General features: G+C 41.3%; 1 protein-coding gene across 2 annotated transcripts in view; it reads left to right on the top strand.

Annotated features, from left to right (window-relative positions):
- The window catches only part of CORIN (corin, serine peptidase), a 199,200-nt gene that overhangs the window by 156,423 nt on the left and 25,811 nt on the right, over positions 1–16,966 (top strand). For both annotated transcript variants that reach the window (XM_036263520.1, XM_036263514.1), the window contains 4 exons: positions 107–214; positions 4,157–4,270; positions 6,054–6,164; positions 7,207–7,333. In XM_036263520.1, coding sequence (XP_036119413.1) covers positions 107–214; positions 4,157–4,270; positions 6,054–6,164; positions 7,207–7,333 — 460 coding nt within the window. The remainder of the gene's footprint in view (positions 1–106; positions 215–4,156; positions 4,271–6,053; positions 6,165–7,206; positions 7,334–16,966) is intronic.

Here is a 16,966-nt window from a genome sequence, read left to right as displayed (position 1 = left end):
TCCAGTAACAGCTCCTTGATGACATTCCACACGTAAATAGATAAATGAGCTGATGATTCTGAGTTTCCTGTTTATCGACAGTAATATGTCCCACTGTTTTCAACAGAGTGCTCACCTAGTCACTTCAAGTGTGGCTCGGGACGGTGTGTTCTGGCCTCCAGAAGGTGCGACGGCGAGCCCGACTGTGACGATGACAGTGATGAAGAAAACTGTGGTATGTGGGTGACATGGCACTTCTCTTGGATATACTAACAACTGGTTAAGATAAGGGACTGTATTCAAAAAAATTTGAACTGTTCACTGATGGTTGTTGGTAGCGATTAGGATTGAATGCTAATATATTATCTTAAATTATCAAATGGCAAGGCATGAATTGATGTGTTTTTCCTGTTAACTCAGTTGATTTCCCCTAAATTAAACTTCTATTTATAACCTTGATGATATATGCGCAAACCCTTAGGAGAAAGAGAAGCACCTCACTAATGTACGGAATTATTTGTGTTATTAGAGGTTAGAGAGCAGTTGCTGTCTGTCTTTGCATGTGATTCTCATGTTGTTAGATAGGCAGCTAGATACGCAGAGACAGAGTCCAGGCTCCAATGTTCAGTTTTAACTGGGGCTTACTGTCACGCCCTCTCCGATGTTGTGTCTGTTGGCAAAGGATAAAACTCTTCCTGGAGCCCTGGCCGGTTTGGCTCAGCGGTTGGAGCGTCGGCCTGCGGTACAGAGAGACCCGGGTTCGGTTCCCGCTAAGGGCACGTACCTCGGTTGCAGTTTGTCCCCGGCCCTGGTTGGTCGTGTGGGTGGCAGCCACTCGATGTGTCCCTTCGCATCGATGTTTCTCTCTCTCTCTCTTCCTCTCTCTCCCTCCTGCTCTATCTGAACAAAAAATGGAAAAATGTCCTCGGGTGAGGATAAAAAATAAAATTAAAAACAAAACAAAAAAAAAAAAAAACTCTTCCTGGAGCTTCTGCTATAGAGCTCCAAAATCACTTGTGGAAAGGCCAGGCAGGCCAATAACAACTTAAGGGGAGCTAATTCCTGTTTTATTTCTCTACAAACCTTTATACTTGTAACTTCAGAATGTGTCAGAGAATAGAGACGGACAATGCTTTGCACTAAACAATATTCTGGAGTAAAGCAAAACAGCCAAAGGGCTATCCAAAGGCTAGTTTGATTATGATGATTTAGCTCATTCTGCTTTAAAAATAATGGACACTTTTTTTTTTTTTTTAACCATTAAAAGCACATAGGGTAATACATCTTTCGAAATCATTGTATTCTTTTGGCCTTTTAGGTATAAATACTAACTTGCTCTCCAAAATGAATTTTCTATACCAAACATTGCCCTTCTGGTCTAGACAAAATGTCACAATCAGTCAACTGAAATCCTATCAGCTGCTATAAACTTGGACAAGCGCATCTTCTAGGCAACGAGAGCTGTCAGAATAATGGTGCAATGACCGGGGGTAATTTCGTTAGGGAGGAACATCCAATGCTTTGAGAAGCTACTGTTGTGTGCTTGTCTTTAGGCAGAGAAATAAATAAAAACTCATAGGATATCCCTTATGTAAGTGATTTATTGAGAGTCTATTGAATTTGTTTGCTAAATGATGACTGATGAATTATGGTATTCTAAGATGCAATTTCAAATGGATTATCTTAGATGGTTCAAAGAGGTTACATGGTACTCCACTGGGGAGGCTGAACCTATATTTGCAGTAGGGTACCAAATATTTGAGAAATGTAAAAGTTTAGTTTGAAAAGAGTGTATTGCCAATACTAAAAGATCTGAGTTCTAGAATATATTTTGCAAAAAAAGAAATTCAAAGCACTATATGATTTAAATCACCCTAAAATATCAGGTTTCTAAGTAAATAATGAGTTGTTGTTGTTGTTTTTATCCTCACCCGAGGACATTTTTCCATTTTTTTGTTCAGATAGAGTGGGAGGGAGAGAGAGAGAAACATCGACGTGAAAGGGACACATCGAGTGGCTGCCACCCGCATGACCCAACCAGGGCCAGGGACAAACTGCAACCAAGGCATGTGCCCTTAGTGAGAACTGAACTCGAGTCTCTCTGGACCACAGGCCGACGCTCTAACCGCTGAGCCAAACTGGCCAGGGCAAGTAATGAGTTTTCATCATTTTAATCACACAATCAAAACGATGAAAGAGATTGATCCTTATCAAACACCCACAATATTGATGGCAGGCACTACTGAGAGCTTTAGTTAAAAAGTTAAAAGTGTGGGGGGATTAATACATTTGGAGTTACATTAATTGCTCCAACAGTATTAAGTCAAGAGAAAAGTCACCACCTTTTCCAAAGTGACTGATAATGGAAAATTTACATGCATTGCCCTCTGAGATGTTTGCACACCTTTGAATGGGCATGTCTGATGTTCTGGGAGGACACAGCATTCAAAATCAAACAAGGAAATCACATGATGGAAGGCTCAGAGGGGCACTCGGGAAATCACCCAGTTCCCATTTTACCTACTCGCTCAGTTTGTCTTGTTTCCATGGGCCTGCACGTGCATAGCATCTGGCCATGCAGCCACCAGCTCTGGCGAAGCTGGGTTCTCCGCAGGCTTCAGGTGTTTCTGATGCAGTCTGTCCGTTGTGGAATTGAAAGCACAAAAATGCTCGGGCTTCACTGAATGATGTGACAATTAACTATTCACTCTCTCACATCTGCAGCTCCCCCCAGAACTTCTAAAAACGTTTGGGATTCCCCTTCTTAAAGCAAGACTTGTATTTAATCTAGTTATAAAATAATTGATGTTTTGGAAATTCACTTTGTGTCTTTCTGGGACACAAGCAGGGAAACAAGGTGGCCAAAGCATACCATGAATAAATACACTGTAAAATATATACATTAGAATTTGGCAATGAACTGTGTTCTGAAGTCTCCTGCTCACGTGGTCAGTTTTAGTTGAAGTCGTTTTCATGGTGCAATTGCTAATGTAAACAGCAGTTGACAATTTGTCAGTCTTTCCTGGAAACGAGAGAGACTTCTCGTTCCTTCTATGAAATGAAGTTCCACTTCGAATACACGTGTTGAGGACCTGCCAAGTGCTAGCCACTCTTCTGGGCAGGGGTGAAAGGTACCCAAACATGAGTGCCCTGGGGTTTCTTCCTTCATGTACCTCCCAGGCTGGTGAGGGCTGCGGGTCTAACTGGATTGACAAGAACACATTAGACTCTTGGCATGTTTTAGCAGATGCATGACACACACTGCGTTCCATTCAAACTGCATTAAGTTCATGGTAAGCACTTCCATTTCATATGCAAATTACAGTCCAAGCTTATGGTCTGGATCTAGTGCAAATTGTGTTCGTTTCCTAAAGTTTCTAACCTTAGAGCTCTGGCCACATTACTCAAGTAAGTAACAGCTTTCATATCTGGCTCTTAAACTTGTTTTGTACGTATTTGACATAGGCTAAACACACAGATGGCTTCTACATTTGTGGGCCGAAATTATATTTTTATTTTTATTTTTTTATCCTCACCCAAGGACATTTTTCCATTTTTTTATTCAGACAGAGCAGGAGGGAGAGAGAGGAAGAGAGAGACAGAAACATCGATGTGAAAGGGACACATCGAGTGGCTACCACCCGCATGACCCAACCAGGGCCGGGGACAAACTGCAACTGAAGTACATGCTCTTAGCGGGAACTGAACCCTGGTCTCTCTGGACTGCAGGCTAACGCTCTAACCGCTGAGCCAAACTGGCTAGGGCTGAAATTACATTTTTAGATAATATGCAGGTAGATCACTAGGTTTTGGCATATTTGTCTGAAAGCGTAGCTCACCATTTTAGAGATGAGTCTTATGTGTTGGCGATTAGACTCGGACAGCAACAGGAACACTCGAAGATGATAGTTCACGTGTAATTGCTTCTTCATTTCCCTCCATTTCCGACATGTCCCATTTGATCTTCTGTTAGCAGCGCTGTATGATTTATAGTGCAGTAGAGATTATCAAGTATTTCTACTTTCAATATTATATTTTTGTAGTATGCAGGAGTCAAAACTCTTTAAGAAAAAAGAAATCAGGCCTTTATGTTGCAATTTTTCTGCATTGCTTGCTCAAGTTCATCTTTATTTTCACCTCCACATCTATTGCCTGTGACCTTGTCTTCTGTCTGCAGGCTGTAAAGAGAGAGATCTGTGGGAATGTCCATCCAATAAACAGTGCTTGAAGAACACAGTCATCTGTGATGGGTTCCCAGACTGCCCGGATAGTATGGATGAAAAAAACTGCTGTAAGTGCTTATATGAACCTGTCAATGCAGAAAATTATTTTGAATATAAGCCAGAAATTTGGAAATATGTGTCAAAAGCTTTTATCATGTTTAGACTTTATGATCAAAAGTCCACTTGTAAGAATATAGGCCAAGAAGACAGTCAAACATATATGAAATATATGCACAATAGAATCCTAGCAATATTTATAACAGAAAATATAAAATACTACAAATATCTAAAAATAGAGGACATAAACTACAACCATAAAATGAAATAATATGCAAAAATTAAAAATCAACTTAGAAGAATAATTTCTCTTGGGTTCATTACATATCACTAGGTGAATAAAATAAAATAAAATATAAAGTATTATGTGTATAATGTTCCTGAGTTTTGAAAGTACATATACCCACATATACAAAAAGGTCAGAAGGTCATAATAAAAAGTTTACAATTATAACCCCTGGGTGGTGGGATTATTAAGGGTTTTGTTGTTGTTGTTTTTGTATTTTCTATCTTTTCTAAATGAGTGGCCACTTCTTTTAGAATCAGAAAAATTGTATCTCTTAAGATATTTTGCCTACTGGTTATAGAAAGTCCAACTCAAGTTGACTTAAACAATAAAGATCCTTATCATCTTTATTGGTATCTATATTATCTGTAATATATTATCACAGGAAAAGTCAAGTGTAAGGGGGATTCTTGAGGCTGGATGTGGGACTTAAGCACTTCTGTGATTCTCTTAGTTCAGCTTGACCTCAGGCTGACTCTCACCAGAGGTAAAAGGTGGCTGCCAAGAGCACATGTCCTTGATCATAGGAGAAGCTTGCCCTCATCTCTTAAACATCAGTTAGGGATTCACTCAGATTAGCCAAATTTGAGCCGGTCCCCGATAACAATTAGGAGCCTTTGTGTAGATCACAAATGAGCTGAAATGCAGCTCCTCAGGGAGAACCAATTAGAAAAGGAGGCTGAGCACCTCCAGGCCACCTCTGTTGCAGGCTTGGACACATGGCCTGGCCAGCAGGCTCTGGACAGGAATTATCTTGCAATGTACAACCCACAAAACCATAGACCAAGACCCTGACCTTGGATCACATATTCACTATTGGACTAATAACTATTCTCAGAAAAAATTCATTGTGATCAGAAAAATGCATGTCCCACTTAAACTACTCACAATCTTCCTCTGGAGCTGGGATGGTGTGTGTGTTGGGTAGCGGAGGGGGGGGGGGTGTCAGGGGTGGTGAACAAAATCAGTATTCCTTAGAAAAGGAGAAAGAAAGGAGATGGATGCTAGGTAGGCAACCAAAGAGTTCCACTATGATTTTTAAAAACCCAAGAGAATTAGATGTGACTCAGAGTCATCTAACAGTAGAGATGTTGAAAACATAGACATCATCCACATATGTGGACAGAGCTGGCTTCCACCCCCAGTGACTCCAGTCTGCTCATCCTCTGTGCTCTGCTCATGACACTTCGGAGTTTAACCCTGTTCTCTACTTTCTGGTATTTCTACTGTTCAAGGTAGATTGTTTCAATCCTGCTGTTAGAACAAGAGAATCTAGTCATGTAGAGATAGTAGTTCTGTTTAAATGCTTGCTATTCGGATGGACTGACATCTATGAAATGAGATTTTACCGATTCTGTTCATTTGTCTTGCCACCTGTTTGGAGGCCTCGGTGACCTCATCCTCTCTTCTTTGCACGTTCCTGCTGGAAAAGGCTAACATGCATGTTAGTGATGATCACATTTATTTGTGAAATGTTTTTGTCGTCTTGTTTTTCTTCCCTGTGCCAGCGTTTTGCCAGGAAGATGAACTGAAATGTGCAAACCACGAGTGTGTGTCACGGGACAGGTGGTGTGATGGCACAGCCGACTGCTTGGACAGTTCGGACGAGTGGGACTGTGGTAAGCTGCTTGTGTCCGCCACCTGCTGTCCACTCAGCTACAAGAAGCCTGAAGAACTGCACAGGTTTTCCTAACCACATTCACCTGTTTTGCTTTACTTTTGTTAAAGCTGACAGTGGTGATTCATATATGCTATTTCCAAGTCACAGAAATTCCCCTCAAGTTACTTCTCTATTTGAAATGTCTGCATTGTGTATAAAAACACTGTCGTTCATATTGTTATGGCCATGTAACGGCTGGATTTTCCTTTCTAAATGTATCACCTAGCTTCAGTGATGATCCCTACTCTGTTATTCTCGTATTATTGACACCTCCTGCAATAGGATGTTCAAGTGGCCCTTCCATCTCCCCTCTGGGCTTGTCTACATCCGCCTGGGACTGGTACCTGCTAATCCTTCGTGTGGCAGAAGCGAAAAGCCTCTCCCAGCAGCACCTCCAACGTTTCCGTTTGTAATCTTGAGTTGGAGTAATTCCATCACCCCACGCTCATCACTCCTACCATTCACTTAGCGCTTACTTCAGTCCTTGGTCATCTGTCCGAGCCACACTTGCAAATGCTCACAAACGATCTGCAGTTTACGGAGTACAGAGGGTGTTTATTCATATAATAGAAATTAGTGCACATTAATCCTAAATTAATGTCACCATCACACATTCGCGTTCTCATATGCTTTCTTGAGAGGAAATGATATGAAGTTACAACCAGCTTCTTAGAGTTATGCAAGTCAGGGGGCGAGCTCATGGGAATGGGCCCTGCCTCTGGCCGCCTTCTCCATGAAGGCACGTTGAGAACTACCTGACTCTTCCACTGGAGCCTACGGTGTTTTGAGGGCAGAGAACATTTCTAATTCATTTTTTTTTTTTTTTTTAGTCCTCCACCATTCTGAGGGCAGTGATTTTCACAGGGTACATATTCACCAAATAGTTCTTAACTAAAGTTAATAAAAAATGAATATTCGCAAGTGAAGAAAAGCATGTGAAGTCACCATTTGGTTTCATGAGGGGAAATGTTTTTAATTAGGGTTTTCTCTTTCTTTCTCAGTGACCCTCTCTAAGAACGTGAACTCCTCATTCCTGACGGCGCACAGATCGGCCACAGAACAGCACGTGTGTGCAGACGGCTGGCAGGAGAGCCTGAGCCGGCTGGCCTGCAGGCAGATGGGTTTAGGGTAAGGTCAGTAGTGCGTAGCACTGACGAGTTTCTCAGAGGGCTTCGCGGAGCGTGGCTGTAAGATCTTCCCCGTGAATGCAGAGGGAGCGTGCTCTCACGCGGAACCCCACCGCGCGGGACATGGGTCAGGGGACAGGACCGCATTTCATGACAGGCACCTGCTCTGAAGAGTCTGGGCAGAAAATCTGCTTTGATGAAGCCTCTAAAAGTAAATGAAGGAGTTGTAGTTTAGGTATGTCTGAAGTGAGATGCTTTCATTATTTATAACAGCATTAAGAGTGTTTCCTCGGAGAAACCTGGATGGGAAAATTGTGCGATCTAACCCAAGAGGTTATTGAAAATTCCTTTTTAAAGCAACACATGTTTTTTTTTTTTTCATAAGTTTCATAAGTTGAAGTTGCTGGTATTTCAATTTACCCAAAGTAATGCAGGAAAACTAGATCAAGGATGGTTCTCCGTGTTTGCTTGCCAGTAGAACGAAAAGATACTCTGGCTTTGATATAAACACACTGAAGTAGATGCTTTGAAGGTTGTATGCTTGCTATTTTGTGGGTTTTTTTTTCTTTCAGTTCTATCAGGGATGGAAAGCAATAATTGAAGGATCTTAGAATATATATGTGAGTGTGTGTGTGTCTGTCTGTATATACATCACTGATGTATGTGAAATTTTGGGAAACTCTAGAAATGAGAGAAATAAAATAAAGGAGTTATAAAATACTAGAATAAAAAGTTGTGCTCATGGCATTTCCCAGGTTTCCACTGAGCAAACTTGAAACAATTTTACAATGATGAGCCATTCAATTGTGGAATAACAGCTAGCAGCATTTTTAAAAATCCCAGTTTGAAGAATTGCCTAAATTTCAGCATCTTCAGCCCATTTTTCCCACGTAAAGTCTTACGTCTTTGGAAAATTGAGAAACTGACGCTAATCAATAATAAAAGAACTTTCAGCTTTGCCAGAGTGGAAAGATTGTGTTTGCCAAGATCCATTCAATTATAGTTTATTTTCACAACTTCCTTATTATGTCTAAATGAAACGGGATAGGATTTGATCAAAGGTCAAAGAAAAGCCTTTTGAATGTGCTTTATTTTCCTCTCACCAAGACACAAGATTATTTCTTAATGTGAAAACTAGGTTACATAATGACAGATGACTTCATCGAGAGTTCTGAGGGGAAGTCGGAACTACAAAGATTGTACAACCAGAAAAATTCCTTTGACAAACCACCCTTTTCTACAACAAATAGAAGGGATCTTGTTTTAGATATTCTACTTTAGCCCGGCTGGTGTTGCTCAGTGGTTGGTCACTGACCCATGCCCTAAGAGGTCACCTGTTCAATTCCTGGTCAGGGCCCATGCCCATGTTGTGGGCCTAATGGGGCAGGCAGGAGTGGCCAATCAATGTTCTCTCTCATCGATGTTTCTATCTCTCTTTCCCTTCCTCTTTGTCTCTCTCTAAAATCAACAAAGAAAAAAAATTAAATATTCTACTTTATCTTTCTTCTAATATTTTGCTATTAGATTTAATTTTTTTTTTAAATACGTTTTTATTGATTGTATAGCAAGAGGAAGGAGGAGATAAAGAGAGAAACATCAGTGAGAGAGAATCATTGATCAGCTGCCTCCTGCATGCCCCCGACCAGGAACTGAGCTTGCAACCCTGGCTTGTGCCCTGGCCGGGGAATCGAACCAGAGACCTTTTGATGCACAGGACAACACTCTACCAAATGAGCCACACCAGCCGAGAGATTAAAGATTTTTATTGTAGTAAAATACACATAACATAAAAGTCACCATTTTCACCATTTTAATGGATGCAATTCAGTGATATTTAGTATATATATAATGTTGTGCAACCATCACGATTACCTGGCTTCTTTCACTTGGCATGTTTTTATGCACCCATACCGGCACTTCATTCCTGTTTATGGCTGTATGAGATTCCATTGCACAGATATACTTCATGTTAATAATCTAGTCATCTGTTGGCTATGTTGTGTGCATATTGAGTTAAGAAAACTCTTGCCCTGGCCAGTTTGGCTCAGTGGTAGAGCGTCGGCCCATGGACCAATGAGTTTCAGGTTTAATTCCAGCCAAGGGCGTGTACCTCGTTTGCGGTTCGTCCCTAGCCCTGGTCGGGGTTGTGCGGGAGGCAACCAGTCAATGTGTCCCTCTCATGTTGATGGTTCTCTCTCTCTCCCTTTCTCTCCTTCTCTCTCTCTCCTACTCTGACTGAAGATAAATAGAAAAATATCCTCAGGTGAGGATTAAAAACAAAAACAAAAACAAAACCTCTTTACTCCATTTTCTTAACATGGTGGAAAAATGACATTTCAATATTTTAGATATTTTTAAATATTTAAAATCTAAATTGACACTTAGATTTTTTTAAAAGATAATTTTATTTCACAGAAGGACTAGGAACATCTGAGAGAGCAGTCTGGTTGGGAAACCATCACCATTATTCAGCTACGTTAATGGATAAGTAGTGAGAAGTCTTCCAAGGAAATGAGTAGGAAAGGTGATCTTAGTATTGTCACACTTTGTGATGGCTTCAAGTTCACTCTTCAGTTTACTTGGGTTTCTTATGGACGGACAGAAATCTGGACAGCCAGGCTGGGGCAGGAATGAAGATAATGAGCAGGACGAGACCAGATTGCTGCCAAGGGGACGGGCTACTTAGGAAGCTGCTCTGTTAGCACTGTGCCTGGAGACCGGCTGCCGTGCTGTGAGGTCACAGTTCTGCCACTGATGTAGCCCTGTGCCTTTGGGTCATTTCCTCCAGATTCAAAGTCCCCAATAGGAGCGTCTGTCTGGCCACAACTAGTCACTGACCACACTGCAGCTGCCAGAGGCAGGGGAGAGGGCATAGCAGTCCTCCTTCAGCTTCTGGCGCGAAGTGCCCACTACACTGTCCTGCCTCTGTACCTTCAGACATACTCTGCATCAGAAACTGGAAGTTATTAAACAAACAAACAGCTAATTCTATTCAATATCTGTTCCCCATTGTGTTTTGAGCACACGTGTAGGGCCTCGTGTAGGAGCAGGCATGGTATGGAGGGCGCAAAGGTGAATGACATCATCAGAGAACTGCCAAGGTGCTGGGCAAGCAACCAAGAACATAAAGTTAGAAAACAATTCCAGACTTTTTTGTCATCTAAGAATGATTCATGTATAACACAGCACATGACATTTCTATTAAAATTATATAATGCCCTGGCCAGTTTGGTTCAGTGGTTAGAGTATCGGCCTGCGGACCAAAGAGTCGCAGGTTCGATTCTGGTCAAGGGCACTTACCTTGGTTGCAGTTTGGTCCCCGGCCCTGGTCAGGGTCGTGTGGGAGGCAACCAGTTGATGTGTCTCTATCATATCGATGTTTCTCTCTCTCTCTCCCTCCCTCCCGCTCTATCTGAAGATAAATTGAAAAAAATATGTATATCCTCAGGTGAGAATTTTTAAAAATTATGTAAGAAAAATATCCAGCTCTCAGATGATCTTTTATTATATTTATTAAATCATTCATTCATTCAATAAACATTTATAGAAAAAAGGTGTAGTGTAGAATCCAAAACAAATATGCTCTAACTCCAAATAGGTTATTCAATGACTCGAAGGGGTACATTTTTAGAACTAGTTCATAAAAAATGCAGGTCGACACTACATTACACATTTTTTAAGGATACTACTGAAATGCTTTCAGATAGAGGCAGTTGATTAAAAACACCTGCATTTAGAGCTTTTCAGGCTGAAATGATGCCTTCCATGTCTAACAGCAGACATGCTCTCAGCCAAGTGCTTGTCCGAATGAGAACATTCAGAGTTCTTTGCTGAATTTGAAACCTTTTTATCCCCACCTGCAGGAATCTCTGGAAGTCAGATGATTATTTGATTAGACAAGTTTATAAATCAAGTCCTTAAATTCTCATGACATTATATAGACTTTGCTACCTGCATGTCTAGTATCAAAAACCTATAGACATTTATTTAATCAACAATACACATCAGAACTTAAACTGCCCTCTAATACTTGCCAAATGCTGAGCTGAGACATCTGGCATGTGAGGAAGTTGGTCTGTGGGAATGAGACTCTCTGTGTCTCTTGGCTCCGCAGGCTTTATCTTGAGATAAAGTTAGATCATCCGGAAATAGGCTGTACTGTTTGGGCAAAATTCCTTTATGAAGTTAGTTTCAACTTGATTTTAGGCCCTAATCTTTTAGAGTTGGTCAACAGAAGTAACATTTCAAAAGAACATGGTTGTGTGTCTTGGGAAAAACCACAAAGACAACATCTATTACGTAACCTTGCAGTCCTTTATACTGTAATTCTTTCCTACTCCCAGGAAAAGTTCCTAATTTCAGATTTCATTTGTCATGTAAGAGCTTATTTAATCATCCAAGATGATTTCCTTATTGACTGACTTCCATGAAGCTCAAAGACAGATCCAATCCTCTGTAGTAGTCAATGTAGCCCAGGTTGCTAGAAGTTCAAACCTTTGTAGCCAGCTTAAAAAATTGAAAAATAATTTGTATATCATAAAATTCACTCTGTACAGTGGTACAATTCAGTTGTTTTTAGTATACTCACAATGTGTGCAATCATCCCCACTGTTTAATTCCAGAACGTTCCCATCCGCTGGAAAGGAGACCCCATGCCTGTTAGCAGTCGCGTTCTGCTCTCCTTTCCTCAGCCCCCGGCGGACACGCGTTCACTTTCCTTCTCCGTGCACTGGCCTGTTGTGCACATTTCCCACAAATAGAATCACACATCATGTGCATGTTTTATCTGGCTTCTTTCACTTAGCATAATGTTTTTCAGAGTTCATTCATATTGTAACAATACTTCATGCCTGTTTAGGGCTAAATAATATTCCATTGTTTAGATATAACCACTTTTTGTTGTTGTTGTTAATCCTCTTTTTTCCATTGATTTTTAGAGAGAGTGGAAGGGAGGGGGAGAGAGAAAGAGAGAAAGAAAGATACTGATGTAAAAGAGACACATGGATTGGTTGCCTCCCACACGCAGCCTGACTGGGCGGGAGTTGAACCTGCAACTCAGGTACACGTGCTCTTGACTAGGAATTATACCCAAGACCCTTTGATGGATGGACTGATGTTTTAACCACTGAGCAACACCAGCCACGGCTGATATAACCACATTTTGATTATCCATTTATCAATTGATGAACATTTGAAGTTGTCTCCAATTTTTGGCTCTTATGAATAATGCTGCTATGAACATTCAAGTACAAGTTCATGTGTAAACCTATGTTTTCAATTCTCATGGTCATATACATAGGACCAGAATTACTGTGTCATATGGTAACTCTCTGTTGAATTTTTAAAATAATTACCCAACTGTTTCTAAGGGAGTTGTATCGTTTTTACACCCCCCACCCACAATGCAAGAGAGTTCCGCTGTCTCCACGCTTTCGCTTCGCTCCGGTTGTAATGAGCACAGGCTACAGAGGACAAGGACAAGAAGGTTACTTAGGAGGCCACTGAAGTCATCCAAGTAAGAGATTTTGGTGATTCAATCAGTGTATTAGGAGAGGCCATGGTGATAAATGATTCGATTCTGAATATCTTTTAAAAGCAGAACCAACAGGACTTCCTGACAGATAGATGTTGATTGGGGTTGAGAAGAATTGAGAATGACTTAAAGGTTTTTGGCTGGAACAACTGGAAAGATAGGATAAAAATAAACTGGATGAGGAAGACTGGATGGAGCAAGTTTGGGAAGAAAAATCAGTTCTGTTTGGGATATGCTAGGTTTGGGATGTCTACTAGACATTAAAATGGAGATGTTTATAAGGCTCAAGTCTGAAGTTTATTTCAGGTCTTGGCTGGAGATATATATTTGGGAATCAGTGGAATACAGATGCTATATAGATTTATGGGACTGGGTGACATAACCAAGAGAGTGAGTACAAATAGAGAATCTGATATAGGGCTGAGCCCTAATAATAAGAGGATGAGAGAAGAGAGGTAGCAATCCAAGGGAGATGAGAAGGAATAACCAGTGGGGTTGAAGTATGTGATATCCTGGAAACCAAGTGGAGAACTTGTATCAAGGAAGAAGCCATGGTCAGTTCTGTCAAATGTTGCTGAGAAGTCAAGTAAAATGAGAATTGAACACCAACTGTTGGTTTCAGCACTGTGCATGTCATTGGCATGAACAGGTCAGTGGAGTGAGGGGACAAAGCCTAAGAGGCAGTGTGAAGACAGAACTACAGAAGTAAGCATAGGACATTTTTGAGAGATATTGCTACGAAGGGAAAGCAAAGAGATGTAGTCAGAGACTGGTGGGAGAAGCAGATCTCGAGTGCCTCTCTCTCCACGGAAGCACTCCCTATTCCGTGGCTGCCTTCCTAGCAGAGCCCACTGGCCACAGTATGAAGCCCCCCCGCCAATTCATGTGTTGAATTCTCATCCCCAGTGTGATGATATTAGGAGTTGTGGCTTTGAGGGGTGATTAGGTCAAGAGGGTTGAGCTTCATGGATGTGATTAGTGCCTTAGAGATTTCAGAGAGCTCTCTAGTACTTTTCCACGTTGATGGCCATCTATGAACAAGCATGTGGTCCTTCATTAGACACCAAATCTGCTGGTACTTTGATCTTGGACTTCCCAGCCTCTGGAACTGTAGGGGATTTTTTTTATATATATATATAAGCCACCCAGTCTGTGGTAATTTGTTACAGAAGCTCTAAAGGACAAAGTCAGAAGTAAATACTTTTCTGTCAAAACTCTTCTTTCATTCCATACTTTTTTAACCAAATAAGTTTGTACTATTTTCCCCAAATGTTGGGCCCACCATAAACTTTCATCTTTCTGCAACTTCATATCCTTTCATGTATTTCCTGTCTTTCTGATTGGTTTATCTGTGCTCCATAGGCAGAGTGCCTCTTGCCTTCACCTTTGTGTCCATATATACATCATTTTCTACATGTTCTGTCCAAATCCCTCAGGGCCTTCTCAAGCCCCATACTTCTATGAAGCCTTTCTCCTTTCCTTGATAATTTATTCTTTGAACTTCCTATGCTACTAAAAAATTGGCACTACATAATTTCTCTCTTAATTCTACAATGCTATATGTCATTCATGTATATATTTTCAACATCTTCTTTTTCCAGAATAAATTATCCAAAATAATAATGACTAAGCTTAATTATGTGCCAGGCTTTTCTGAGTTTTTGATATATAATTTCAGCTTATCTACATGATAATCCTGTGAGATAAAAAGCATTGTTATTTTTACTTTACATATGCGGAAACTGAGATTTAAGAGGTCAGGGAGCCCTGGCCAGTTAGGCTCAGTGGTTAGAGGAGCGTCGGCCCGCGGACCAGAGAGTCCTGGGTTCGGTTCCCGCTAAGGGCACGTACCTCGGTTGCAGTTTGTCCCCAGCCCCGGTTAGGGTTGTGTGGGTGGCAACCAGTCGGTGTGTCTCTCTCACATCGATGTTTCTCTCTCTCTCTCTCTTCCCCCCTTCCCTCTCTATTTGAAGATAAATGCAAAGAAAAAAAAATGACCTCAGGTGAGGATAAAAAAAATAAAAAATACAAATAAAAGAGGTCAGAGAACTTCACTAGGTCACAGAAAATACAGAGCCAGGGTGCAGGTCTGAGCATGGATGATTGGCATCTTAGGTACTCGGAGTAGATTCCCTACAGCACCCAGTTCTTCAATAAACATGACCTCACTGATGTGGCCAGTTAGCTTCTTAAGCATAAATCTCTTTTAGTATTGCTTTACATGGGAGTTTTGTGGCAAATCTTCCTTCCTCCTTGAGACCTTATCCCTGTATGGTTTTTAAGTAGCCAGCAGTGAGGCTGTGGTGGTAGGGCAAACTCATCATGCAGGACCAGAATGGGTTTTTTTTTTTTTAACTTTTTGAAATGTCGCTTAGAGTAATAGTAGATGCTTGGCATATTCTAAGTAGAACTCGGCTGAAGCAAACTCGTAAAGTGTTATTTTCTCTCACACAGAAGTTTTGTCGTTTTCTGGCAAACGACAGTAGGTTGGGCATGGAGAATTCATTTCCTACCCATTTCCAAGAAGCTGCTGGTTAAATGACTGCCTGGGTGAGAAAAATATCATAGAATCCAACGTGTGGGTGTAGTGTTTTCTGGATGTGCTATTCTGGGGTGAGGAAGAATAATACTTTTCTGGAAAAAGTGTTACATCCTAAAGAAAAAGGAAATGCTTTTAAAGTTCTTTCACAAGACCACTGAGTATGAGGCTTTAATAAACAAAGCAAGGTAAGCTGCACAGCTATATTCTCATTTGCACCTTTACCAATCAATCAGAATGGCCCCATTCCAACCAGTCTGGACAGTGCTTTTGGACCAATCAAATTGTGGACTTGGAGTCCTCATTTGCATATAAAAGGACCAATCAAGGACCAGGAACAGAAACTTCTCTCTCTATAAGCCAGCCTCCCCTTATCTTTTTTTTTTGGTACGTGCCCCAAGTGGGAACTGAACCCAGGACTCCCTGGCCTGCAGGCCAATGCCCAACCACTGAGCCAAACTGGCCAGGGCTCCCCTTATCTTGGTGGAGCTCACTTTCGGCTGCTTTTCCTCCTGGCTTGAGCTGTAACACTGGAGCTGTTTCACCTGAGCTGTAGCAATTGAGCTGCAACCCTGGGGCTGTAATGCTTGGACTGCTACACTTGAACTGCTTTGCTCCAGTCTTCCTTTGAGCCATTTCACTTGAATAACGTCTCTCCCTTCACTGCACCTCAAACGGGGGACTCCGGTTAATTGAATTAGTGGCAGCAACCTTTTGTTAACATTACTGGTGTTTCAAACTCCTTCCCATCTCAGGGGCTTTGCCTTCACTGTTCCTCTTGCTTGTGATGCTGATCTCTAGACCTTCACCATCACCTCTCTCCCAGCATTCATGTCTCAGCTTGTATGTCAACTTACTTAGAGAAGCCTGCCTTGCTGAAGCAGCTTTCGCCTGTACCGTCACTTTCTCTTTCCTTCTTCTGTCCTACTTATCAGTATCAGAAGTTATTTTATTTTTTCACCTGTTTGTAATTTTTCTCATGCTGTCACAAGAAAAGCAGTCCTTGTTTTTTGAGAATGTGTGCCGACTTTCAATTTTTTATTTATTTAATTAATTAATTTATTTTTGTTACAGATGTTTCTCCTTTTTCCCCCCACTGATTCTTCCCTTCCCCCCCCTCCCCGCCCTATCCCCAGCTTTGTTGTCCATGTCCATTGTTCATGCACACATGCATATAAGTTCTGTGGTTTATCTCTCCCCCACAACCCCCTCTTCTGGGGATTGTCAGTCTGTACCCCACTTCCACGTCTCTGGGACTACCCCGTTCCTCAGACTGTTACGTTCATTATATTCCACAAATAAGTGAGATCATATGATACTTGTCTTTCTCTGTTTGGCTTGTTTCGCTTAGGATAATACTTTCCAGGTCCCTCCATGTCATCTCAAAGGATAAGAGATCTTTCTTTCTTACAGCTGCATAGTACTCCATTGTGTATATGTACCACAGCTTTTTTATTTTTTAAATAAGCATTCCCCACAGAATTATGACACAAGCATATGACGCTTGTGACTGGGTGAGAGGGGGACAGTCTAGGCCAAATTGTCTAGAGATAGATTGTTCA

This window comes from Molossus molossus, unplaced genomic scaffold (assembly GCF_014108415.1).
Source record: "Molossus molossus isolate mMolMol1 unplaced genomic scaffold, mMolMol1.p scaffold_m16_p_1, whole genome shotgun sequence".
Lineage (NCBI taxonomy): Eukaryota > Metazoa > Chordata > Mammalia > Chiroptera > Molossidae > Molossus > Molossus molossus.
This window is presented reverse-complemented; position numbering and strand designations above follow the sequence as displayed.